Genomic DNA, 26639 nt, shown 5'->3' on the forward strand with positions numbered 1-26639 from the left:
GCAGTTAGCTCACGTTTGTCTCATCTGAACCATCAAAGTCTGCAGGGCCCAAACAATGTGATGCCAGCTGCCTTATAAATAACCAATTTTCCACTTCCACACCGGCTTTTCGTTCCATGTGAGCAGAGAGGAAAAGCGTCACATTGTGTTCGTTTGTTCAGAGTGACTCCCTGGCCTCTGCTGCCTGTTCCCCCTGCTCTGCTGCCCTCGCTAATGGCTCCACATGCTCAGTGTTGGAGCACAGCTCAGAAAAGGGGCATCTCTGTAGGCAGCCAGAGCTGTTATGCATACATACAAGATTTTTTTCATTTTCTTGTTCTTCCAAAACTGAAAACAAAAACTGTGGTGAAACCAAGTTGATTAGAGGGCTGGAGTACCTCTCCTGTGAGGAAAGGCTGAGGGAGCTGGGGTTGTTCAGCCTGGAGGAGAGACGCTTCAGGGTGACCTAGTTGTGGCCTTTCAGTACCTGAAGGGAGCCTGCAGGAAAGGTGGAGAGAGACTATTTACAAGGGCCTGGGGTGACAGGACAAGGGGGAATGGCTTCAAACTGACAGAGAGTAGGGTTAGATCGGATATTGGGGAGAAGCTCTTCCCTGTGAGAGTGGTGAGGGAATGGAATGCATTTCCCAGAGAAGCTGTGGCTGCCTCTCCCTGGAAGTGTGTTCCTGGCCAGGTTGGACAGGGCTTGGAGCAACCTGGGATAGTGAAAGGTGTCCCTGCCCATGGCAGGGGGTGGAATGAGATAGACTTTAAACCACCATTCCATGATTGGAATGAAACACCTCCAGAATTGTGATGCTGCCACTTTTTCTCCTCCCTGCCAGCCCTCCTGGTGAGGTGGTCCCCGCGTGAGGATTTTAGTGGGTGCATCTCCTGCAGTGAAAGAGCCTTAAAGGCCCTGTAGCTCCTGCTGACTTTTTGGTGATGAACTCTGAAGGAAAACGCCCAGTATCACTGGTTTTAAATAGCTCCGTCGTCGGCAGGGATGGGATAATGCTGGAGTCCTTTTTAATGTTCCTGTGGCTGAATCATGGAACACAAATGTCTGAGTCACCACGGGTGAATGTAGCATTTCATGTCGGTGTGAACTGAAATGTGAACAACACTGGCTTTATTAGAGGAGCTAATATTGGGCTCATTGTGGCTTTCATTAGATTTTAAAGTGAAACAATCCAGAAGAGTTCCTTTTACAATGTATATAAACAGATTATTAACATGGAAATGCCAGGGGTTTAATGGGATGCTGGGCTGGATGGAGAGGAAATGAAACTTCAGAGGAAGGCCATGTACCCCATGTTTGAGTGTTTGCTGCCTGTCTTTTTTTATTTCAGCCATCTGCCTCTCCTGAAATCGTGTAAAATTTTCATGAAACTGGGGTTTCTTGGTTACTATATTTTAAAAGAAGGGACAATCAGCTGTTTCCCATTTTGCTCTCCTTTAGAAAGCTCTTTGCTATTCCAAGTTTTTAATCTTAGAAAGGTCTTCACCTGTCCCTGAGGAGTAAAACAGTTGCTCTGGTTTCTTCTGGTTGCTGTACGGCAAAGTCAGATGGCCTTTCTCATTATTATGGGAATTTTTGACATTTATTACTCTTCCTTTCTTGAAATGTGGGTTTTCCTTTGTCCTGGATGTCCTGTGGGACAAGGGCGGGTTCCTTTGTCCTGTATTTTTCCCCAGTGGTGAAACAAAGCCCTCTGAAAGCAGAGGGTTTCTTAGGAGCTGTTCTCATGCTCTGACCTCAGGCTGCAGTTGAGGCAGAGACATTCTTTGGAGTTCTGTTTCCTGGGACAGAATTTGCACCTTTCCTTCTAGAGGTGGAGCTGAAGAACGGACTGAGAGGTTTTCCTGGCCAGGAGTACCCTTGGAAACAATGATGCTGGTGTTACTTCTGGGTTTCTGCTCTTTTGTGCACGTTGTCAGCTGTTTTCTGGTGGGGTTTTGCTTTCTCCCCCAAAAGAGAGAGTTGTGGCTGGTACTCCTGAATGATGCCTAAGTCCACAGCTAGTTGCAATTTGAAGCACAGATTTGTATCTCTTTGCTCCTTGGGTACCACAGCCCTGCCTTTCAGGAGGAAATATTAACACTTCTGGTACAACCATTGCCAAATCTTGTTAGTGTCTCTGTGCTGGTGTTTGAGGCCTGATGAAGGATACAGAAATGTAAAGGACTTTATTTCACAGCCTCATGGGTTCCTTGTGCAGGACCAGTGCCTGAGTAACTGTCACGCGTCTCTCGGGCTGCAGCTGCTGTGAATTTAAATCCATTTATTTAAATATCTTTTATTGAAATTTAGGCTAATGTTTCATGTTTTACTAATGTAGAAATAAAGGGTCAGGATATGATTGTGCTGCTGTGCTTTAACAATTTACTACATGTCATCTGTTCTGCAACAGAGCTTTTGTGCACTCTGAATTCACAGCAAATGCCTTAGAAAAGGCAGTGACTTTAATTCCTTAGAAGCCAGGCAGGTCTAGAGGCAGCATTCTGTAGCATTCCCAAATGCAGGGATGTTTTTTCCAGACCTCCTTCCAAGCTGGGCAGTTGATTTACAGACATGGGGAAATCTTCCTGCCTTTATCTCTGACCTTTATGGGTCTCTACCAGATGGCAGTGAATATAAATGGCTTTAAAAACGGCTTTTTCCTTGCTTCAAAGCAAAAGTCTTCAGTGAGGAGGAGCATTCCTGGCAATCGGGATGTTCATTGCCTACAGTGAGAGCCTGAGCATGGAGATGTCCATGGTGGGAGTTGGGGAGGAGCAACACTTCCAGGAATGTCCATGTGCCCTGCGTGAGGGAGGACAGTGGTATTTGCTGTCCTCCTCCACAGCTCTGCTGATCTCCAGCTCCTCCACCTGCTCTGGCTGTCTGTGGGATGAGGGTCACCTGCCTGGCACCAGGAACTGAGGGCAAGCACAGTGCAGGTGGAGAAGGTGCACAAGTGTTCTCCTTCCTCCTGTGTTTTTACGGCTCTGCTTTGAATGAGGAGTGGATTTGCAAGTTGCCCAGTGGTACATTTAGTAGGTTAGTGGGGGAACCCAGAGCACCAAGGTCCTCGTGGTGTGTTTGTGGCTCAGGTGAGGTGTTACAGAACTTCAGAACTACCCCTTGCCCTGTTTTTGGGATATGTTTTTGTAGTGCTGCATCCCCCATCCATGGGGCTGGGAACTGCAATCCCATGGCATTTGCTGTGGGCAATGTGCAGCATTGATTGTTCCCATCTGCACCAGCCCAAATCGACAATCTTGGATCTGGTTGTTTCCCAGAATAGAAGATTTTCCTATTGGGGTTGCTGCCTGGGTAGTACTCAGTCATTGAAGTCCTCCTGTTGTTGGCCCGACAAGGACAGGGACACCAAGTGCTGCAGCAAATCCTGTTGTTTAAAACTTCTCCTACACTGGGGAAAAACCAACCTAGATGTGTCATGTGGGGTCAGGTTCCTGATTTTAATCCCTTTTATGCTGCAGGAAATTCCTGTATATTTTTGAAAATCGATTTTCCTTTTTCCCTGAACTAAGATTAAGCTTCTGGATGCTTAAAGATTTTCCTGCTCCTCTCTTGTAGGGTGTACAGAGAAAACAAGCTGCAGGTTCACAGAAGTCCTAACCCAAATTTTAATGATAAATTAAGGAATCCAAGTGGACATATTTAAACTTTGGAGATCTTTTATTGTGAGGCAGATGATTGAGGGGAATGTTTGTTACCTTAACCATCAAGCTGTGACACATGAATAGAAATTAAACTTTTACTTTCCTTGTTAAATTTAAATTAAGCGAGAAGACATGCTTCCTGGTAACTTTAGCAGAGAGGGGAATTGCTATGAAATTGTATTTTTATTATATATTTGGCTAGATGCATATCAGCTCAGGCTCTCTTTGAAGGGGTAGTGCAGCTCCCACAGCACTTAGAGAACGGCTGTCTCATCCCTGACTGCCTTGGTTTGTTTAGCTGGCACAGGTAGGCTGTAAATTCCTTAATCCCATTTTGGGAGGTGAAATCCCTTGGTGTGTTGCCGTGCATGGATTCTCCAAGCCCATCCCTGAGAATAACACTGCTCTCCTTGTCCTCGCTCCCAGCTTTTCTCTCTTCTTGCTAAACTGGATGTGAGGAAGGAGCGAGGGGTGTTGATAATTTGGATTGTGCAGCTAAGTGGCTGGATCGTGGCTGGCTGTCTCCTCCCCTTCCTGAGCTTCGGCCCTAGCCAGCTCGGCTCTGGAATGACAGGCATTCCTGCGTGAAGGGAGCTGGCACGGACACCTATTTATGAGAATCAAGTGCCCAGCCATGGGGGACAGGGAGAGCAGGACCTGTGCTGGACCATCAGACACCGGAGCCGTGGCATGAGAGTTGGGAGCTGCCTCACTCGCCAGGCTCTTTCCTCATCCGAAGTGTGGCTTTATTGTTTTAAAGGATTGAAGTGTTCTCAGCGTAGACTTTTCCTCTCTCCCCCTCCCGCCTCTTCCCGGAGAGCTGCTCTGAACAGAATCTCATGGGGCAGCCGCACTTCTCGAGGCCGGTAAATCCGGGTGCTTTTGGTGAGTAATGGAGGGCAGGGGAGACGAACGAGGGAACTTCGGGGCTGTGGCAGGGCAGCATTGCAGGTGAAACGGAGGAGTTGGGAGGAGTGGAATGTGGGACTTGTGTAACCTGTGCCCAGCTGGGGAGAGAAACCAGAGAAATAACTCCATTTCCTTCCTTTCTCTTACTTATTTTCCATGCAATCGCTGTGCAATGTGTTCTCTGATCTTCAGACAGGCTCCAAGCTGCTGTTTTAAGGGACAGCCTCTGACTGGCATGGATGCAGGGATACTACCTTAGCAAAGCACTTGGATAGTGGGAAAGTTCACCTGCATGGGGCAGGAGTCAGCCCTGAGAGTGAGCCTGGACCAAAGCCACCAAGAATTGCCTCCTTGTGTGTGATGTCACCCAGCTTTTGGGGCAGCTATAGCAGTTTTGGGGGAAGAAGGGCTTGGCAATCATCTCCCTGTTTGTTTTCCCTCTCCACTGTGAGGTATCTCAGTAACAGGCTGGAGACAGCACAACTGTGTTAAGCTCTAGGTGCAGCCCCACTTCCCGAGCACTCTGTGTGTGTCAGTGTCATTCCAGGTCTGTCATGGGTGCTGTTCCCAGCACTGGAACTGGGGAGGCACTGGCTAGGAGGAGACTTCCCACATCCCGCTGTTGCCTTTCTCTCATTCCCACTTGCTGTCAGCTGGCTGGGCTCAGTTGCTCACCCTCATCTGTAAAATGGAATTACCTGATTTTTAGAGAAGAAATTGACATTGGCACACAGAGTACCCTCAAGATACAGTCTATTATTTTCATTATTTTTCACTTCTGTATCTTTGAGCCTATCAAGCATTTCCAAGGGCTCAGATGAAACCAGAAATTCTCTTCCTCACCACCAGTTCACTCCAGCTAGTCTTGTTCAAGAGTTGCTAAAAGTAAAGTGATGGAGAGAGTGGAAGGGAGAAGTAAAACTTCAGTTGTCTTCATACAGTGGAGATTAAAAGTTCTTCTGCTTGGATTTATTCACTGTTAGAAGGTGGCCTGGTCAATCTTGGGCTCTTTCATCAAACACCAAGAACAGTGGTAATTTCCAGGGAAGTGGGCTTGGTGTAATGATGTGCTTTCTGGAGACTGGGGCCAGCAGACCTGGTGCTTCCTCAACTGCTCATTTGCTCTCTGAAGTCTTTTTTCATGGCACCGCTCTCACAGTTCCTACTGATTAAATCTGGAACTTGAAGAGATGGTTCTTGCGTTAACTGTGGCAGGATGCTGTTAAGGAGAGTCCTGTGAAGATTATGGTGATTAGAAACATAAAAAACAGAGGGAAGCCAAGGGCTGGGACTATTTGAGGCTTTTGTGACCACAACTTTTTATTCCTTTAAGATCAGGATTCACGTCTTCCCTGGATGATTCAGGAAAACACACACCAAGTTTTTAAAGCTGTTTTAGGGAAGCTTAGAAACATTTACCTAAAGTGCTTTTTGGATACTTTTAACAGCATTTCCCTCAAAAGAGTGTTTGCTTTTTGAGTTGTTACCATTTGGAAGTTTCTGGGATTCTTGACTGCCCTGCTGGACACAGCAGGGTGGGAAAGGAGGGAGTTGCGTTGCTCTCCAGCCTGTGCATCCACACTGTGGTGGCAACGAGCAGGTTTGTGGCAGTGCCTCGGTGCTAGCTCAGGGCTGCCATGGTCCCGCTGGAGCCACAGGTACTGATGTATTCCAGGTACCTGAGGTGTGTAATGAGCAGCCACATTCCCAGCAGAACTTCCCGATGCACCTTGTGGGCTTGTTCGATGGCAGAACTTCAGGGAGGTGCGTTCCCTAGGGAAATAAGGGTGATTAAGCAGAGTTGCTGCTGTGGCACTGAAGTACTTCATTTGCCCAAAGACAGAAATGCCCAGCAAGCTCCTTATGAACAGAAACTCCTGGGATTTGTGGAAATCCCGTAGTAACTCCTACAAGAAGAGATGGATCGGGTGAACTCTGGTTTGTGGAAGGAATCTGGCCCAAGCTCACAATTTACACACTGTGCAAGTCTGTTTACACATCAAAATAGGGATGTTTCCTCATGAAGAGGTCTCTTCATGAAGGTGTACCAGAATTTACCATCTCAGAAAAGGACTGGGGCAAAGAGCCCACTGTAGTGCGAGGAGGGTGATACCTGGCTTCTCTTAAGAGTTAGACTGCACCACCAGCCTTTGGATGTCTGCAGAAGTGGTTGGGGCAGAAAAGCAGCTCCGTTCTACAGTCCTGTCCTGGGGCTCACTGACCCTACATCCTTAAAGGATTGTGCCATTTTCCTCATGGACATTGAAAATCAGTAGTGTTTCTCCTAGGTATATTCAAGATGATATGAACTGTCATTATCTGAGATGCAATCCTTTGATTTCTTCACAGCCTTCAGCCTTGCTTTGTTGTGGTCTCAGACTTGGATCTGAAGTGATTTTTAGCTTAAAAACAACATTTCTCCATAGCCAGGGTGACTTTTGAGGATGTGTGGCCTGAGTTAAAACAGTTTAAAAACTCACCAGGATTAATTCTGGAATGCCCTGCACTAGATCCAGGTTGGGTTTGATTCTTTAATGCTGTGCATCAGAGGTGCCACTATTCCATGTAACCGTTGCAGGTATCTTCCACATGAGAAATGATCCTTAACGGAAGAAATGCTTTTTAGTTATTCCTGTTGGTCCCTGACGTCCCTGCTGTGCCTGTTTCCAGGCTGGCAGTGCTTGGCTCTACAAAAGGGTGTTTTGGGGCTTGATCCCAGAAGATGGGGTTAACTCTCCTTGCTCACATGGTGGCTTTCTCTCTCTGGCCCATGGTGTGACCATTAAACTGTGACATTTATAGGTGGGGCTCCTAAGGGCCAGCTGGGAGCTGCCTGCTGGGGTGTCGTGTGTGCGTGGCCATGGTGTGACTACGTGTGGGGTTTTTAATTGACCCCATGGATCCTGGTTGTGCCAGTTTGACCCACTGAGAGCAGTGGTGGAAGTGAAAGCTTCACCCTGTTTAATGGGAATGGCAGCCTCAAGCCTGACAGGACCTTTGGGAAAAGGTGACACATCACCACAGCCACTTGCTGAGGGTGTGAGAGACCAATTGTGGGTTCTCTGTTTTGGAAAAAAAAAAGACTGGGGTCGTGCAACTCCACAAGACGCAGTGGGAAAAGAGCTTTTTTCTGCATGATATTTAACTGCAAGGCATGAGCAAAAACATGTCTGCAGGGGAGGGTTGGAAGGACCAGCTGGCCAGGCAAACCGATAGAGAATTGCATCCCAAGCTGCTTGGCACTGCTGGAGCTTTCTTGCCTTCTTGTGTGTTCAGGCTGTGCCAATTTTGTGACGTTTCCCTAGATTATTTCAGTCTAAACATTTTGGGTTAACACAAATCTGCTGTTTTAAACAGCTCAAATTCACCTGCTTGTTTGGATAAAATGAGATCAGAACAGCTTAAGTGTTTGGGAGAGCGGATCTGAAATGGCAGGAGGCTCTGGCTGGGAAGCAGCTGGGGCATCACGCTGTCCCTGGACCAGCTGGATTCTGAGCTCCAAGTGTTCCAGGCCATCTCCCCCGGGAGCATCAGGCAACGTGCTGAAGTGGCAGCAGATATTTTATTCCTGATTTTTCCTCAGCTGGGGCTCTGTTGGAACATTAAGCCACAGCATCCAGCTGTCAGGGTGGGTTCTGTGGGGCTCTCCCACCTCCAGGGTCACTTTTCCAAAGCGTGGACTACACTTCCAGAAGGGTTAAACAAGGCCCTGCTTTGGCATGGGGTCACTTTAGGGACCTGCCAGCTGGGAATCTCTTTACCTTCTCATGAGGACTCTGCTGGCTTCACCCAGGGCTGTGTAACCTCATTTAACCTTTTCCATGTATTTAAAATGGGTTTTCCAGCCTGGCACCATGGTGAGGGTGAGGCTGGTCTCTTGCTGCTGCTGAGAAAGGGACAGGTCGGGTGAAGGCATCAGATTCCTGATGCTTCCCTCCCTTCCCTCAAAGTTTGGTTCCTCTTTTCTTTGCCCCGTTTCGTTCCCTGGGCACTGTGCTGTGGTTCTTTCCCGGTTTCCCAGTGCATGACTCGGATAAGGAAGGGTTTCCCCCTTGCATTGCAAAGCAGCTTAAGGACCCTCCTGTGCCTTGTAGAGCAGAGCAGGAGGAGGCACAGCCTCAGCAAGGTGAATTCTCTGCCTTCCTAAGGAAGAAATGTCCTCTGTAGCATTTTGTGGAGATTTGAGCTAGAAATGGGCTGTGAATGGAAGGGAAGGTTCATTTTGGAGGGAGTGTGAGCACTATCTAACTTGAACAATCACTGAACAATAAGGTTATTTGAATGCAGATCTGTAAATCTCACCTCCAGCTGCTGATCCACCTGCTCATTAGTCCTCAGTTTCATAATTGCTTCACAGCAGACTGCTTTAAATGTCTATGTCCCTGTGATAATTAGGGATGGGAAAAGGAAGAGTGCTGTGGAAAGGTAGGACAGGCTCTCCTGTCATCTGCACAACAGGACAGAACGAATCCCAGTGGGGATCAGGGAAGGAATTGCTTCCCTGGCATCAGTGTGACCAGTGGGCTGGAATGGTCTCAGAATGTATAGTAACATGTCAAGTTTTATTCTACACAGAGCAAAAAGGTGGTGGAAAGGATTTGGACAGATTTGTGTTCTAGTGTGCCTGTCTCCCCCTCTTGCCTGGCTGTTTTTGGGCACGGAACTGATCACACTGATTATAAACCAACAAAACCAAATGTTTCTGTGTTGGACAACACCTGACTCTTGGCAGGATCCTACGAGCAGTTGTAACACGGCCGAGGGAGCAGTGAGGCGAAGAAGCAGGACTGAGTGATTTGCTCTTGATGTGAAGGTCTTGTGAAACCTCCTATGTTCACCTGCATGGTTGCTGTTCTGGCAGTGAGACTCCACCCTGGGATGGTATTTGCTTTGACAGCTGGACCTGGGCTGCAGGAGCTGCTGGAGGAGGTTCTGCCAGGAGTAAAGTCACATGTGGGCTCTCCCCACCCTCTCTGCTGTTAGCTGCTCCTCCTTTGGAGGTATCCTGTGTCTCCTGCAGTTGCGGCTCATCTGTTCATGTCCTCTGCTCCTCCCTGGCTGCTCGGAGGGGACTGTGGCAGGGGAATGCTTGTTGTTCTCCCTCTAACTGGAAATGGAGACATCTCAGCGTGCTAAGGGCTCTTCATTAATCCCTGGACCTGATGGTTTTCTCTTAATAACTTACTTTGCTTAGTGCAGCACTCTGACATCTTGGGTGGTAGGCAGCATGTAAGTGACATTCCTCAGAGCAGCTCGGGGAAAGGGTAGATATAAGGCAAGCTTGGTACTGCTACGTTCAGCACTGTTCTCCTTGGAAAGGTGAGGGAAATGCCTTTGATGACACTTGGGATTCAAATTCAGTCTACAGCCTGCACTTGGCAAGTGCTTGTGCCTGCCTGGTGAGGTTTGGGAATGCTCTGTTGAGCACAGTGAATACTGCTTGTTAAAATTGCATATACAACTCCAGGGCTAATGCTCTGGTCTCTGAAGAAAGTGCCTCTAAACATGCAGACAATTCCTCTTGGGTTTCTGGGAGCTTGAAATGCCTTCCACATCTCCCCTTCTCTGCCCCACTTCCATCCATCCCTCCCTCCATCCCTGCAGAAAATCACAGATCAGTGCTGACATGGTATATGTTACTTTCCACCCAATTTATCTCCTGTTATGAAGTCAGGGTTGTTGTTTTTTTTTTATTTAAAAGCATCTCAGATGCTGAATTGATCTTGCTTTTTCAAATAAATGTTGGCTGACATCAGGTTTTGACTGGTAGAAAGTGAGGGACTTACTGTTATGGGGCTGATTTAAACAAAAGTACATCCAACAACCAAACAGTGGCTCAAACGCTCTCTGGTTTCTTCTGTTGTTCTTTTCTTCCCTATGTTTCAGTGATCTTCCATTCCATTTGTGCTCAGACTGAAAACCTGGGGTCTGTCTGACCTGCAGTGACACAGTGGTAGTCTGTCCCCAGCCCCATGGCCTGAGGCTGCTCAGGAGCCCATGGCTGTGGCTACCTGTGCTTCATGCTTCCTGGGATCTGAAATCTCATGCTGGGAAGCACTACAGGGTTGCAGGTGAAGCTGCATCAAACAATGCATTTTTTTGTGTTTTTTCGTCTGTGTCCTGAACATGCTCTTCCCTATGCTGACAGGAATCTACTTTTTCACATCAGGGCCTGTATCCTCAGTGGAGGTTTGTAGGATACAGAAGATACATTATTTGCTCTTTGTCCTATGTGTGAAGCAGCTTTCCCCTAAAATTCTTTTCCCAATCTCTTTGTCTCAGGAGATGGGATTCTTGGCTGAGCTTTCCTGTTACCTATGGGGCCTTGCCTGTTCTGCAGGCACATCACACAGGCTTGTCTGAGATTGACTGAAAGGTCTGTTGTGCTCCCAAGCTCCACAATGTCTGATTAGGGGGCTCCAAAAGAAGACACTTGAGTGCCGTTTGTATCAGGACACTCCAGCCTGCTGGACGTGGTGGGGGCTGAGGGATGTCTCTCTTCTCCATAGGATTTTTCCGTGGAGCTCTGCAGTGCTTCTGTTTCTAGTCCTGAAGCTGAGGGATTCTGGCTCTGGAAATTCTGCAATGGAGTGGGCACCAGCTGGCTTCACTTAGCTCATGCACACCGATTTATTTTTTTGCAGGCAGTGCTAGATTATGCTCATTGTAAGTGCTCCTCTGTGTTCCATCAAATACCCCAAAACAGCAACATCAGGCAAGGCAGGATCAACAGACCCTGGATTCATGTTTTGTGCTCTGGTTCTGCTTCAAAAGTGGTTTCTTTGACTTGGGGGTGGGGCTTTTTGCTTTGGTTTGGTTTTTGTGCATGTCCCTTCCCGCCTCCGTGTCCTTCTTGTGTTGTTCTCCAGAGACTCCGGTGCAGTAGGTGGAGCACAGGCCTGTATTGTGTCGCTTTCCTGTGGAGCTGTTGCTCTTGGCCAGCTTTGCTGCCCTTATTTATAGATGGAAAATCAGAGAGGGGAAAATCTGGCACTTCCAGCTGCTGGAATGGGTCTGGTGATTTCGGGGTGCAGGCAGTCGTGAACATCAGCTCAGTGGGCTGGAAGGTGTTTGTTTCATGTAATGACTTGTGTCCAGCACCAGTTGCTTCTAAATGAAGATGAGAAAACTTAGGGAAGTGTTTTGTGTTCATGGGTGAAGCTGTGACACTGCAAAATTAAATTAATATGTGTCTGAGGGAGCAGGGGGGACTCCGCCTGGCGAGGAGGCGGCTCAGGGGGACCTTCTCACTCTCCCCAACTCCCTGACAGGCAGGTGCAGCCAGGTGTGGGTCAGGCTCTGCCCCCAGAGCACAAGGAACAGAACAGGAGGAAACAGCGTCAAGTCATGCCAGGGAAGGTTCAGGTTGGACATCAGGAGGAATTTCTTCATGGAAAGAGTTGTCAGTCCCTGGCACAGGCTGTCCAGGGCAGTGGTGGAGTCCTCCATCCCTGGAGGCGTCCAAGGAACGACTGGACGTGGCACTCAGTGCTCTGGGCTGGTGACAAGGTGGGGATTGGTCACAGATTGGATTCAATCATCTTGGAGGTCTTTTCCAGCCTTAACGATTCTGGGATTCTGTAACCTTTGTCTCATCAGGAAGGCCCTTATCAGTTTCCCTTTGCCCTGTTTATATTGGGAACCCCACTTGTGTCTCCCCAAGCTGATGTGAGGGCTCAGTGGAGCCACAGACAGAATCTTGTTCCCTTCTTTGCATGAACATGTGCCACCATTTCCCAGTGTGGGGTGGGTTGGTGGGAGATGAGAGCTGTTACTTGCAGCGCAGAAGTAATTCTTTATTCTTTTCCTTCTTTTCTTTGCAGCTGAAGAGGTGGATCACGCTCCAGGTGATGCCAGCATGGGGGTAGATGTTTTGGAATCAGGTGACACCACACCTCCAACAAAGAGGAAAAGCAAGTTCTCAAGCTTTGGCAAGATTTTCAAACCCTGGAAGTGGAGGAAAAAGAAAAGCAGTGACAAATTTAAGGAGACTTCAGAAGGTAAAGTAACAGGGGCTGTGTGGGTATCCCTTCCTCCATCCATCTGAGAAGGGCTTGCTGTCACAAGCCTGAGTCCTGCTGTGTTAAGAACCAAAATGAGACTTTGGTGATGGGTTGGCACCTGCAATCTCTCCAGAAATATCTTTCCATGGAGCTGTAGTTTCAGACAGATTAATTCCTTTCTTTCAAGGAAGCTCCCCAAGCAGCTGTGAGGAGGGAGGATTTGCTCCATGATCAGCAGTGCAGTGTGAAATGCAGGTCTGAACATGCAGTTCCTCCTCTCTCTTAATCCATGTAAAACCAGTGAAATTTGAAGCCCTTTTATTTCCTCAAGAGAATCTCTTTAAAAGAAAAAAAAAAAATCTTCTTGAACTTCAAGCTTCCCTTTTTCTGAGTGATTTTTTTCAATTTAATGTCAGTTTTAGAACGAAAGATTTCTATGCGAAAGCCAAGAGAGGAGCTGGTGAAAAGAGGGGTTCTGTTGGAAGAGCCTGAGCAGGGTGAGTCTGCAAACGAACTTCTCCTGTGTCTGTGTAGCTGATCCTTCCTCTGGCCTCCTCTGGCCAAACCTCACTCTTGGGAGACAAATTTAAGGGCTTTCCGCTAAAATGGTTCCTGTCTGGCTTACCCTTTTCAGTGCTCTCTCTTGTCTGTTTTCCCACCTGGGAGGAAGGCAGCCTGCTCAGGGAGGAAGTGCAGTGCCTATCTGGGACACCTTCCTGCAGGGAGGGAGGCTCTGCTGTGGTCACTTCCCATCCTGTCCCTCTCTGTGTTCTGCTCCAGATCCCTTGTGCTGTCCTGCCAGCCTCTGCTGTCACACTGTCACTCATCATCTCCTGCTGTTCCAAATTGGAGAGGTGCTGCCCCTGGGGCTCAGTTTGGGAGAAGAATCAGAAATGGATGAATTCTGAGCTGCTTGGGTAGGGGCATTTCTTCCAAGAGATGCTTCCTGGTATGGTGTCATAGTCACCACTAGGCTTATTAAAGTTTGTGGTGCTGTCTAAGAAGTCTTATCCCCTTTTCTTTCATCTTTGATGTCTCCAAGTTGGGATCATGCTGCCAAAATAAGTTGTCAGATCACCATCCAGTCACCTGGCTGGGATTTGTGTGATGTGGTCCAAGGGAGGGGGCAGGAAGGTGTGGGGAGATAGCAGCCCCCCCATCTCCCATGGGCGGGAGTGTGGCCCTTGGCTTAGAGCAACGTGTAGCTGCACCTCAGGACACACACTGCAGAGACAGTCTTGGCCTAGCACAAGTTTGATTCTAAGTGGAAAACTGGAGGTGAAAAAGTGGCCTTCAGACCAAACCACTGAAGGCAAAACTGAGAGAAAGTCTTAACACAGCTGTGCTGGAGCGATGCCATCGGCACCTGCCTGAGGGTGTCAGTGCCTCACTACAGAGCTCACCAGGTACAGAAGGGTGGGAGGTCACAGGGGTGAAACTGGAAGAGAGATCAAAGACTTTGGGTACCAAACTTCCAACTAGAAAGGGCAGAGGAGGCAGAGATCTTCCATGCTGTACAGGTGTAACAGAAGCCTGGCTAAGAAGTGGAATTTTCTTCTTTGAGACACCTGCTCTGGTTTTAGAAACGGAAGATGGGTATAATCTGGACAAAGTGCAAACCCCTGGCATGAGTGAGCAGTCAGTGTTGGCAGGAGGGGTAGATTAGAGGCGCATTATCTAAATCCCTCCGGGAGTTTAAGATACTTGGGCAGTCATAAGATGCAAGGGTGGGTTATTGTATTTGTTTGCAGTTTTAAAACCTGCTTGTACAAGGTCAGTTAATTTTCTTAGGTGAGTTCTTAGGGGGAAAGATGCTGGAAACCCTTTGAGATGAGGAAGAGAGGAGTAGAGGTGAAAGAGGTGTAAGTGGAGGAGAAGCAGGGAGAGGAGGCTTTGCTGTTCTTGGGGGGGGCAGGTTCAGCAGGCTGTGGGCTCCAGGATGTGGGTACTGGGCTCAGAGTAAGGAAAGAAGGTGGCTTTGGATTCTCTTGACCTTGAAGAAGGTCACTGGAGCTGAAGTTGAGAATAATGAGGTGGTGTGAGAGGCCATCAGGAGCTGCAGCTCCCTGCCAGAGAAGTGCAGGCAAGGTTGAGTGGTAATGAAAGCTGGATCATACTGTTCCTGTCTCCCTTGCTGAAAACTCTGGATAACCAGAGGCAGTTGCTGCCATAAAAATCTCTGGCTTGTCCCTTGAGTTTCAGCCCTGGCTGGGGAGGAAACTCCCTCTTGTTGCTGTTGGTGCCTCCTGCATTTCAGGGAAGGGCAGTGAGTGAGTGAGGCAGCACCGTCTACCAGCTGCTCACAGGAGCCAAGGCTGTTTCTTGTGGAAAAGAAATCCTGGGAAGCTTCTGAATAACAGCAGGTTAGGGAAGGGGGGGTTAATACTTAGGAGAGGAAAGGTGAGGAGGGCAATGGAATAAATTATCAAAAATCAGAGCAGCAGAGTGTGCTGGGGTCTAGCACCTAGAGGGCCTGGGGTGCCACACACTTCAATTCCTTCAGAGACAGCAGACTGAACCGAAAAGGATTTTTAATCAAATGGGTGATATATTTATTTGAGTTTTCTTGAGTTGAGAATCAGTCAAAATGGGCAATTTCCCTTTATAGGTATATGCCAAGTCTTTTTTTGAGAGTAATACTATCAAAAATTTGTCCTGTCAGGGCAATTACAGAGAATGGTGGAGTATTTCCTCATGGGGATTAGGAGTTTAAGGACCCTCAAAAGCATGGGTTGGATTGGATGGGTTTTTTCCAAAAAGAGATCTTGCTTCTAACACTGGGAAACTCCATGCTAGAATTTGTAAAACAGAAATAGTCAAAGTGAGCTACATCAAATTCTAGAGCTGTGTCATTACATCTGATTAAAACAAAGGTAAAGTGAGGAAATCTGCCTTACTGATGTTTTGGGTCGAGCAGTGGTTTTTATGCCAAATTCAGGGTAGAAACAAGGAAAACAGAGGTGCTTCCACTAATCTGAAGACTTTATGAAAGTCTATTATTGCATGTGCAGTAGATGACTTGGCTCATGTTGGAATCTGCATTGCAACAGGGAGTTGGTGACTGCTCCGTGATGGAGGGTGGATACAAAAGCTGCTGGAGGTTTATGACTTCAGTTACAACTTCCCTGTGCTGCAGCACAGCACTGGGCACACTAATGTGAAACACAGGAGGAAGGGCAGGACAGGGAGAAGAAAAGCCCTTGATGGCATACAGTGCTGTGTGATTTACTCATTGATAATGACATCAAGGGCTCTGAGCTCCAGCTGTTTGGGTTGCTGTGCTGTCGTGTGCAGAAGGTGACTGAAGACCAGCTGTTTCAGAGGCCAGAGAGAAGTTGGTGTGGCTCCATGGTGGTTCAGTCAGCTCAGCCACCTCTCCTCTCTCCTGCCTTCTGAGTGTTTTCTCTTTGCTTCTCTCCTCCCGTCCCCTTGCAGACGGTGAAGAGCCAGAGAAGCTGAACCCACCTGCACTGAAGAACGGCCACACCATCCCCATTGGGGGCCCTGGGGTCTGTGACGTGCCCAGCCAGGAGGAAGAGGCCACAAAGCCATCCAGCCTTAGGAAGCCTGTTCCAGTGGAGGAACCAAAGAAGAGGCAAGGTAAGAAACCAGATGTGCGCAAAATCAGGGCTTCACGTTCTCCTGGAATCAGTTTTGAATTCTCATCTGATCCTTCCCATCTTCACTAGGCCCTCCGGTGCCTTAAACTGAGCTGCCTCCCTTTGCAGGCTCCTCCAGCAGCCACCCTGGGCCCGAACTGGAACCACCTCAGGAGCCACATGTTCCCAGACAACCTCTGCTTCCTCCAAAAAGACCTCCCTCCACTTCCCAGGAGGCGAACGAAGCACAGGCAAAGGATACAACGCCTGCCAGCAGCACTGCAAGAACTGCCCCCTTCAGCACAGCCCCCACAGCAGCAAAGACAGTCAATTCTGTAGCTGCCCCTTCCCCAGCCCCCAGGACTCTGCTCCCTGCTCCTGCCAGTGCCAACACTACTGTTCCCACCAGTACAACCAGCACAGCTCCTGCCAAACAGCCTCCCGTCCCTCCTCCCAAACCCGTCAACAGAAATAGCAACTCACTAATAGGTAAGTGACCCCATAAGCTGGTTTTTTGTACCCTGAGATGTTCTGGAGCCACTGCTCCAAGACACTCTTCCCTTCATAAGGGAAGATTTTTAGTTGCGTCATGAATGTCTGACCATCTTTCCTGAAAACAGTCCAGTTTGGACTCAGATCTGCCAGTGTTTAGTGAGGACACACGTATTCTGGGAACATAGTAATTGCTGGAGTCTTCTGCCATGAGCTGTCCAATCTGTTCCCAACAGCTACCTGCAGGAAGGAATCCCTGCCTGCCTGTTCTCTGTCAAATCTAAGACAGTGTCTGAATGTTGATGCCTCACTGGGGGCTGGGATTCAGCTGGGATTGGAGAATGATGGATGAGGTTTTGCTTTGTGAGACTGTGGTTAGTGATGATTCCTTCTTTCAGCTGCTCTTGGAAAAAAAGAACGAAACCAACAAACAAACCCAAAAAATCCACATCACACCAAACAATGTCTGTCGTGGCTGTCACTGCCAGGCCATGTGGTTTCCACTTACAGCAGAGACCAGGAGCTGGCAGGGATAATTCAGACTTCCGTGGTTATACTCAGGCACCTCCTCTAAGATCTGTGGCTGGGCTATTGACATACCAGTCTTGTCCCATGGATAAATCAGCTCAACTGTAATTTGAACTGAATCCTGCAATTTAGAGAATTCAATGTTTTTATCTCTGTAACTTTTCTAAGCAGAAGATTTGGTGAGAGTTTCTTAAAGCTCATTTAGTCTCTGTTCTCTGTGGGAGTTCTGGGGATCTTAAAGATGCAACATTGGGAGTTGGGATGACTTCCATGCAGTGATGGCCTGTTGGCGTTTCAGGCAATTCTTGCACAGACACCTCCTACTCGTTGGACAGGGTTAGCAGAGGTTAGCATAGATCAGGAGGGAGGCTCCTGGGAAGCTCAGTCTGACAGGTCTGCACTGTTATCACAGAAACTGGAGGTGTTACCCAGGTGTGGTTTGAGAGGCAGTGCTGGATGTGCAAGTGCTGGATCTGAAGTAGCCTGGGCCACTGCTTTCAGTGTGGATGGATGGCTCTGCTCTGCTTGGGGCTCACCTTGTTCTGGCAGGTTTTGCAAGTGACCTTGGTATGGTGTTAACAATCCCCGTGTGTCAGACCAGCTTGATTAGCCTGACCATGCTTGAGCACTCCATAAAATACCTTTTTGTTTTCTTTAAGCTGCTTGCACACACTGCAGGTGGCATTTGAAATGCCCCAGCGCTAATTGCAGGAGGTACTTGTGGAACAAAAAAACGTGGCTGGAAACAGCAGTGTATCCAACATCTGTTCGGAGCCATCCTGCCTCTTCCCAACAGCATGGGCTGGGCTCAGAGCACCTGTGGAGTGTGCGGGGGAGGAGAGAACAGGCAGTTCTCTTTTGTCTCCTGGATAAGAAGGCAGATTTAGAGGAGGCTCCACAGGCCTCTGGTCCAGTAGGATGGAGCTGGAGCTGTGGTGTTGCTGTGTGAGCCTTGTGTTGTCACTGTGGATGAGTGACAGGAGTGGAATTGGCTTTGTGAGCTCTCCACCCGTCTTTGATGCCTGCTCTGACTGCAGGGGTGTCCTTTTGTGCTGCTGTTACAGCCTGAGGCTGGGGAGGGTATTACTGTGCAGGTCACCCCTTTCTCTATCCCCTCAAGCAACAGTTGAAAATAAATCTCAGGAAATATTTGGGGAGTGGGAATTTAATCGGCATCAACTTGAACGAGCAAGGAGGGAACAGCGTGCTGTCTGCTTTCCCAAAGCTTGGTGGCACCCTCGGGGCTTGGTGCTTCCAGCAGGTTTCAGGAGCCACAGGCAACACAGCATGTGTGGGAGCACCAGGTCTACCCATGCTCGTATGTCACAAGGGCTGTGCCAGCCTGGAAATTGGGTCTGTTGCATTGGAGGGCAGCGGGCTGGCTCGGGAGGGTGCTTCAAGCACCACCCAGGCCCTTTCTTTCTTCCTTCTGCCAGCTGCTCACTCCCTTTCAAATTCTGCTCTTATCCAGAGGTGCCTCAAGCCTGGTCCTGCCAGGCTTGGAGCACTGCTCAGGAGACACTGGAGTCCCTTGCCCGGGAGCTGAGGGCACTCTGTGTTTTGCACAATCTGGCCCTTAATCTACAAGGGGAAAGTCTAAAAATGCTAAACATCTCAAAAATGTGCCCACCTCTCTCCAGTTACGTGGCCTTATCTCTGAAAACTCTCCCACTTGCAGCACCCTCTTGTGGCGTCTGCGCCGTGGATTCCTCCAGCTCTATTCTGGAGACACCCATGTGTCACCATCACCCGCTCTAGGGAAATGTGCAGCAAAGCCTCTACCAGCCCCAGAAGCCATGGATACATGGATGTTAAAAGCTGAAAACTCCTAAAGCAAGAGCAGTCTTTACTGGTGCAATTTCCCTAGGAACAGAGGGGTTTGAAGATCCTGTGACTGCCCACTGCAGGCATTTTTCATGTCTCCATTTCTTTCTCTTTCCTCCATCAAACAACAAATATTTAGACTAAATGGTTTTAGGTATTTTTGGAAGTTTTTCTAGTTACTTTGTAGTGGCAGATGAGTTTGTATGGGGCTTAAGGAACAGAGTTCAGAGGGAGTAAAGCAGAACCTCATCCTGAGGAGTTGCTGGCAGTGGGGTGTTCTTAGATTGGGTCTGATGGGGGAATAGTAGTGGGGGGAGCACACTGCTGCCTGCAGCTCTAAGCAAAAAAAAAGACTTTAAGACTTTCTGAGAATTCCCAAGAAGTTCTTTAATGTGCAGGGGAGCCGTTAACACAACTGGAATCTGGGGTGTCCTGGATGTCTTGGATTCCTTTCATGCTGTAAATACAGCCATAAAGTGCCCATATAACTGCATTCCTAGGCAGGCTCCTGTGCTGTCATTCAAGGGCCGGTGCCATTCCTCTTTCTCTGAAGCAGCAGGATGCACAAACCTGTCTTAGCCTGCTTGTTTTTGGCTGCTCCCCCAAGTCTTACCTTTGCTGCAGGAAGGGCAAACTAGAGCCTTGCAACCTGGGTATTTCTGGTATGACATTCCAGTAAAAAACAGCAGAGACTGCTTAGTCCAAGGCTCTTGAGTGCATTGCTGTACTTTTTCCACACTGGTGAAGGATATCTGGAAAAATACCCTGTTAAACATTGTGGCTTTTGTGGTTTTTATTTTCAGCTGAACTTTCCCAAGTAATGACCAGTGGTACAGCCTTATCCAAGCCTTCCCCTCCTCTCCCCCCTAAGAGAGGCCTCCTGCCTAACAACGTGTCAGAGGCTGTCACATCCAAGCCCCCAAATGACAGGACAGTGACAGTGAATCGCCCCGCACCGCTTCCACTGCACGTGACCTCAGCTTATCCACCACCCTCGCCGCCGCTGCCCACCCATGTACCCCCTGAACCTCCACGTGTGGCCCTGCCCACCTCCACCCCTATCCTAGACCCCCCGTGCTCTCTGGACCTGCCCAAGGAGACTCCTCCTCCTCCTGAAGACTTCAGGTCCGTGGAAGTGTCGAAGAGGACAGCAGAGCAAGGGTTTGGCGAATCCCACGTGCTGCCTCGCCTGCCCCAAATCCCACTGCACATTCGTATCCAGCAGGCTCTGGCCAGCCCTCTGCCTGTCACCCCACCTCCTGAGGGGTCCCACAGGGCTCACTCGCTGCTCTTTGAGAATGATGGCTTCGGAGAAGACAACAGCACCCTGGGCAGGACGAGGTCCCTGCCTGTCACCATTGAGATGCTCAAAGTGTGAGTATGTGTGTTGGCTCTCCCAACTCCTGCAGTGCTGTGGTGGTGGGGATGGCTCTGAGCAGGGCTTAGGTCTCTGCTGAAACCATTTTCCCTATTGGCCAAATCTGTGTTTCAGCCTCTTGAGAGCCAGAGCATCTTCCCCATGAAATTACCCCTGGGTTTGGGATTTTATTGCTCACAAAGGGAAATGAGTTCCAGATTATAAGCACAGGCTGATGCCAGGAATCCAGGCCTTGACTGTCTGTAACTGCACCAAGACCAAACAAGGTCCCAGATTCCATCCATCTGTGGCCTTCCTTAGCCTTTCATTTTGCTAAACATAAGTGGGAAAAGGACTGTCTTGTGTTATAGCAGAGCTGAATCTCCATGTCACGAAGTAGTGGGGTCAGAGGGCTGTTTGGTTCTGCAGAACCTGCCTCTGTCATTTCCTCGGCCAGAGCTCCCTGTGCTTTGAAAAGAGGGGACAGTGCAGAATCCTGTGGTGGCTCTTGCACCTCTGGTTTCTGCACTTCCCTGAAGAGAGATAAGGAGGTATTGATTTTAGGGATATTCCCCAGCCCCTGTGCCATGTGTTCATTCAGAGGTGTAATAGTGTGCTTCTTGTTAGTCCAGACGATGAGGAAGAGGAAGAAGATGACCAGGAAGAGGAGCAGAATTCAGGTCCTCGTGTGTATATTGGAGATGTGCCATCTGTCACAGTCATCCCCAAACTGGTACCCCAGGTCCTTCCGGAGGAGCAGGAAGGAGACGAAGGGATGAGCGACTCTGACTCGGAGGGGCCCATCCTGTATAAAGATGATGAGGATGAGGAAGAAGATGAAAGCCATAACAGTAAGGCTTTGACATTACAGCTGGCTTTTTTTATTGCTCTGCTGAACTCATGCCTGGCAGCACTGAGATCTGGATCAAAGCACTGGTTCTTGGTTGCATGATGTAGCACATGTCCTCTGCCTCGCTTTTTCCAAGGCTCTGCAGCCAAACCTGCTGAGTGCACCCCTTCAGTTGCAGATGGCTTCTGTGCCAGCCTGTGCTGTCCCAGCCCTTCAGGTAGGACAGCATTAGGTGAGCATGTGGTGTTACACAAGAGTGCTGGCTGCTGCTGCTGTGCAGTGCAGAGCTTGGGAAGAGCAAGGAGAGAGGACAGCTCTCCCTCAGGGAGATCACAACTGCCAGGGGCACAGGGCTGGGACTGCTGTGGCAGGCTCAGCAGCCTTGAGCTGCATCCCGTTGCTCTCCCTCCCCACAGGCACGCTGGCCAACAAAGTGAAGAGGAAAGATACGCTCGCTATAAAGCTGGGGAACACAGCTGCGCCACAGGAGGAGAAGATCGTCTTCCCTCGGAAGAGCAAGGAGGAGTGGAACGAAATCCGTCACCAGATTGGGACAACGCTGATCAGGTACAGATAATGATGATGTTCAGCTGAGCTGCCGGCATAAGTGTCTGCGGGGTGGGACTGGGCAAAGTTGGTCCCTTGTCCAAGCAGCTTGTGCTGGAATAGGGTGGGTGGTTGGGCACAGCAGCTGGGAGCAGGGCTGGGAGGTTGAGTGTTGCTGTTCCTCCTCTGTTGGAAAGGTTGGGAGTTCCTCCTGGAGCTGGAACTATATCCCAAACCTGGGAGGGGAAGATCTCAAGGATTACAGACATGTAAAACACAGATGGTGTAGAAAGGTGTGGATGGATGCAGGGTGGGTGCTGGTGGTGGATGAAGCTGGGGCTGGTGACAGTCCAGGCTCTGCTGAGCTCCCTGCAAAGCTGCTTCTGAGCTGGAGAGCCCTTCCCAAAGCTTGCCAGTGGCCAAGCAGCTGTTTGAGAAAAGCAGAGTGTAAAACAGGGTAGCAGTGGTCCTCAGTGGTGAGTGAGGAGTGTGGAGGAGGCTGTCTAATGCACTGAAACCAGGCAGTTTTATCCTTCATCTGCTACTGATGAGTGACCAGATACAACATTCTGCACTTGTCACACTTTTCTTCAGGCGACTGAGTCAGAGACCGACTGCAGAAGAACTGGAACAGAGGAACATTCTTCAGCGTGAGTAGCCTTTAACATCTTGCCTTTAACATCTTACTTTATCAGGTGGGGATGGTTTTAAATTGAAAGAGATTTAGATTAGATGTTAGGAAGAAATCCTTCCCTGTAAGGGTGGTGAGGTCCTTGGGACAGGTTTCCCAGAGAAGCTGTAGCTGCCCCATCCCTGCAAGTGTCCAAGGCCAGGTTGGATGGGGTTTGGAGCAACCTGGGATAGTGGTAGGTGTCCCTGCCCATGGCAGGGGGTGGAACAGGGTGATCATTGAGGTCTCTTCCAACCAAACCCATTCTGGGATCATATGATAATGGACAGAATAGCAGTCCCATGCCTGCCAGGGAAGAGTGTGTGGGCTGGTTCAGACTCTGCTGTTACACAGCAAGAACTGTTAAAGGTGTTTTTGTTTGGGCTGGACTTCCATTTGTGTTCCAGACATTACAGCCTTGCCTTGCATGATCTCAAAAGCAGCAGTGCATCACAAAGTCAGGACTGTTTCTCTTGGCCATATCTTGTTCTGGAAAAGTTTTAAATAAACATCTCGAGGAAATGGGAATGTCAGTTCAGGAAGCTTCCATTTAAAATATTTATCCGTGCTGTTATTTTCTTTTAAACTGTAATAGCCTTGGGAAGAAGTGAGCTGCACAGTGGCTTGGATGTATTTTGGCGATATGGCCATTAATCTTGGACATGAGAATGACTCACTGGTGCTGTGTAAGGGGCATATTTGCCCCTGCCAGTTCAGGAGGTGACACAGGATATTGAGTTGTATTGCACTCTCTGCCTGTCCTAAGCCTTTAGATCTGTAGATAATCTGATCCAGCTCAATACTCTCCTTTGTTCAAGCCTAGAAAGCACTTTTCAAAGCCTGATGCTTACATGAAAAATGGGTTGTTTTTTTTTTTTCCCCTTGGCAGCAAAAAATGAAGCTGACCGTCAAGCTGAGAAGCGCGAGATCAAGCGCCGGCTCACCAGAAAGGTACTGCTGGCTCCCACGGTGACGGCCACCTGGCAGGGCTGCTGGGCATGGTGGCAATGACCACGCTGTAGGTACTGTGCTGTGGGGGAGGTCACAGGGCTCTTGTGTAAGTGTCCCCAGTGCCCTCGGAGTGCAGTGACTTTGGAATGTGGACTGTCACCCACGGTGAGCCGTTGGCACGAGGGCCATGTTTGTTAGTGACAGATCTGAGCTGGCAGAAAGTGTAACAAGCGAGATGAGAACTAAATTTGGCACCTGACACTTGAAAGGTTTGCTGGCCTGGCTGCTTTAACACAGCTCTTCAGCAGCCACGACTTCACACCAGGCTCCCTAAAATCCATTTCTAAAGTAACAGCAGTGTGGGAGCTGAGCAGAGTAACAGCTGCTTGTCACTGTTACGACCAAGTTGCTTGTGATTGTTACTCATGGCTGGGAAAAGCTTCCCCGGGGCCTGTGGGTGTGAAGCGTGAGTATTGCCCTTGCTGAAGCTGTGTTTAGGGGTGTCACGCAGGGTTCACCCTTGTAGTGGCTGTTCCCGAACCCCTCACTGTCCTTCTCTATGGCAGTGTGGCCCAGATTGCGCCCTAGCCTGGCTTTGTGATCCAAATGGGAGTATCCAGTCTGTAAGAGGTTTACCTATTCCTTTGCAGGCTGCGAGCAGGATCTGGTAGTGTCTGTGGTTAAGGCCCAGTGAGGGAACTGGTTTCAGTTTTGCTTAGTCCTGGATCTGTTTTGTGGACAATGCTCAGGCTAACCTCCTTTGTTTTTGCTGGTGTTTAGCTTAGCCAAAGGCCTACAGTGGCAGAGCTGCAGGCCAGGAAGATCCTGAGGTTTAATGAATATGTGGAAGTAACAGATGCTCAAGACTATGACCGACGAGCAGATAAGCCGTGGACAAAGCTGACACCAGCTGACAAGGTAACTGAGAGTGTCCTGTCCCCAGATGGCAAGGAGAGCCAGACCAGGGTGTCCCATGCAAAAAGGTGTGAGCCAAGGAGATTTGCTCTGTTCCTCTGGCTTCACCTCTTCATCTTTCCCTCTGCCACCCCACCAGTGTCCCTTCACCTGCATGCGCTGTCCCAGCTCTGCTTCCTGCTGCCTCATGGCAAGGTGGAGCCCAGGTGGACACAGTCTGAAGGCCAGCATGCCTTCTGTCTCAGCTTCTGAGTGATGTAAGAATCATAAAATCATGGAATTAAGGTTAAGGTTCGAAAAGCCCTTGAAGATCATGGAGTCCAACTGTTTACCCAGCACCACCATGATCACCACTAAGCCATGTCCCCACGTGCCCCATCTGCGCATTTTTGAACGCTTCCAGGGATGGTGATTCTACCACAGCCCTTTCCATGAAGAAATTTTTCCTAAAAAGGGCAAACTAGAGCCATCTAAACTTCTGTGGCTCAACTTGAGGCTGTTTCCCCTTGTCCTGTCACTTGTTACCTGGGAGAAGCAACTGACCCCCACCTGTCTTGACCTTCCTGTCAGGGAGTTGTAGAGAGCAGGAAGGTCCTCTGGAGCCTCCTTTTCTCCAGGCTGAGCCCCCCCAGCTCAGCCACTCCTGCTACTCCAGCCCCTTCCCCAGCCGCATTCCCTTTTCTGGACACACCAAGGATACTGGGTGTTGGTCATAGCAATGCAGTTCCGTTCCAGCTCTAGAAGCTGGCAGGGAGCCATCTGTCCTTGTCCTCCCCAGCCCCCTCTGGGGACTGCCCAGCCCTTATCGTGGAGGGGCAGATTAAATTCAGCTTGGTGTTAATGGACTCGGAAAGCTGGAGTGGCTGCTGCAATATGAGCCCTTCCTTTACAAAAAAATCTCCCTCTTTGTGTAGGCGGCCATCAGGAAAGAGCTGAATGAGTTTAAGAGCTGTGAAATGGAAGTGCATGAGGAGAGCAAGCAGTTCACCAGGTGAGAATGTGCTACTTAAGAGTTTCAGTCTTGTTGGAGCTGTCAGAGCTGTGCTGCAAGGACAGTGCTCAGGGGCAAAACACTAAAACCTTAGAAGAATTATTTGTGCGGCAGTTGGAGATTGAATGCCCCTTTTTGTCTCGGTCCTGGGGGGTGACTGAAGCAGTAGCTTCACAACAACAAAGCGGGTTGTTTTTCCTTCAACTGGGGCTTCCATCCACTGGTCAGAGTGACCAGTGGCAGGTTTGAGGTGTGTCTGAAACCAGTGTGAAGCTGCAGCTGGAGTGAGCTTTTCTGGGGCTAGAGAGCTGCAGCCACAGCCGTGAAACACCTTGCTAATGAGTTACCTTGGATGTTATCTGTGTAGTCACCTCTGGATCATGGCCCAAGTGATTCTTTTTCTTCCAGCTCTATGTGGCAAAGTTGAGTGCAGAGCACAGGAGGTGAAATTGTTTGATGTTAACAGCTTCCCTGAGGGCTGAGAGTTCTGAGACAATTCAATTTACTCTCTTTGGCCATCTGTAGTGCCCAAGTAACCATTTAACCTGAGTTCCAAGGATAACACTCAGATTTTTCACTTGGCTTTCAGGTACCATCGACCTTAATATTCCAAGGAGGGAGCAAGAAACCGGGAGGCCTGGAAGTTCTCTGCATTCCTGTCCTAGGCAGTACAGTGAGGGTGGAACCTCGGCTCTTCCAAGATTTGCCTTCCAAACATATCTGGAAAAGGGCTTTCGGCCGGGGAAGGGGAATCCTGTCTGAATGTAGCATTTCACTGGAACAAACACATCTCTCATGCCATCAGGCTGGAACTGACACTATACCTCGTGTGGCTCAGCAATATGACTCTGCCAGGAGACTGTGCCCAGGGGAACGACCCCTTCCTTCCCCAGTTGTACAGACTTGTCTTGGGAGTGCAATTCCTCATTTCCTTCTCCTTTCCATGAGGAAGGGAGAAAAAAAAAAAAGGCAGCTCTAGTGTTGGGAAGCTGAGGAGAGCGTGTGCTCGGAAGCACGTGTGTGTATATTAGCTATGTACAGAGAACCCTGGCAGACAACTGACATGGGACTCGTTATTTTGGGGGGAGGGTTTGCTTGTTTCTGTCATGTCCTTAATGCCCTGAATCACTACTGACCAACAGTTTGTTGTCCTGGAAGGGAATTGTATAGATATTAACATATGCTGCATCTTTTTGTAAAAAAAAAAAAAAAAAAAAAAGAAAAACAATAGATGTATAAAACATTTGCTCTGCACTCTCTCACACTTGCTGTGATCTTAATAACAGATCTTGAGATATCTAGGCTTGTTTAACAAATTACAGAACCAGGAAAAATGACTGTTGCCTTTAAAAAACT

At 48.9% G+C, this 26639-nt stretch overlaps 1 protein-coding gene across 8 annotated transcripts in view; it reads left to right on the forward strand.

Annotated features, from left to right (window-relative positions):
* The window catches only part of PHACTR4 (phosphatase and actin regulator 4), a 65247-nt gene extending 38734 nt beyond the window's left edge, over positions 1-26513 (forward strand). For 6 of the 8 annotated variants that reach the window (XM_032131994.1, XM_032131997.1, XM_032131996.1 and 3 more), the window contains 12 exons: positions 12381-12557; positions 12977-13057; positions 15996-16160; positions 16289-16648; positions 19807-20377; positions 20988-21211; positions 21627-21777; positions 22351-22406; positions 23316-23377; positions 24158-24295; positions 25207-25283; positions 25873-26513. In XM_032131994.1, the coding sequence (XP_031987885.1) occupies positions 12381-12557; positions 12977-13057; positions 15996-16160; positions 16289-16648; positions 19807-20377; positions 20988-21211; positions 21627-21777; positions 22351-22406; positions 23316-23377; positions 24158-24295; positions 25207-25283; positions 25873-25888 (2078 nt within the window). In that variant the 3' untranslated portion in view covers positions 25889-26513. Of the gene's footprint in view, positions 1-4199; positions 4534-12380; positions 12558-12976; positions 13058-15995; positions 16161-16288; positions 16649-19806; positions 20378-20987; positions 21212-21626; positions 21778-22350; positions 22407-23315; positions 23378-24157; positions 24296-25206; positions 25284-25872 lie in introns of those variants that run through there. The other 2 variants (XM_032131993.1, XM_032132000.1) reach the window with 2 other exon arrangements.
* The last annotated feature ends 126 nt before the right edge of the window (positions 26514-26639 follow it).

This window comes from Corvus moneduloides, chromosome 23, assembly GCF_009650955.1.
Source record: "Corvus moneduloides isolate bCorMon1 chromosome 23, bCorMon1.pri, whole genome shotgun sequence".
In the NCBI taxonomy this organism is placed as follows: Eukaryota; Metazoa; Chordata; class Aves; order Passeriformes; family Corvidae; genus Corvus; species Corvus moneduloides.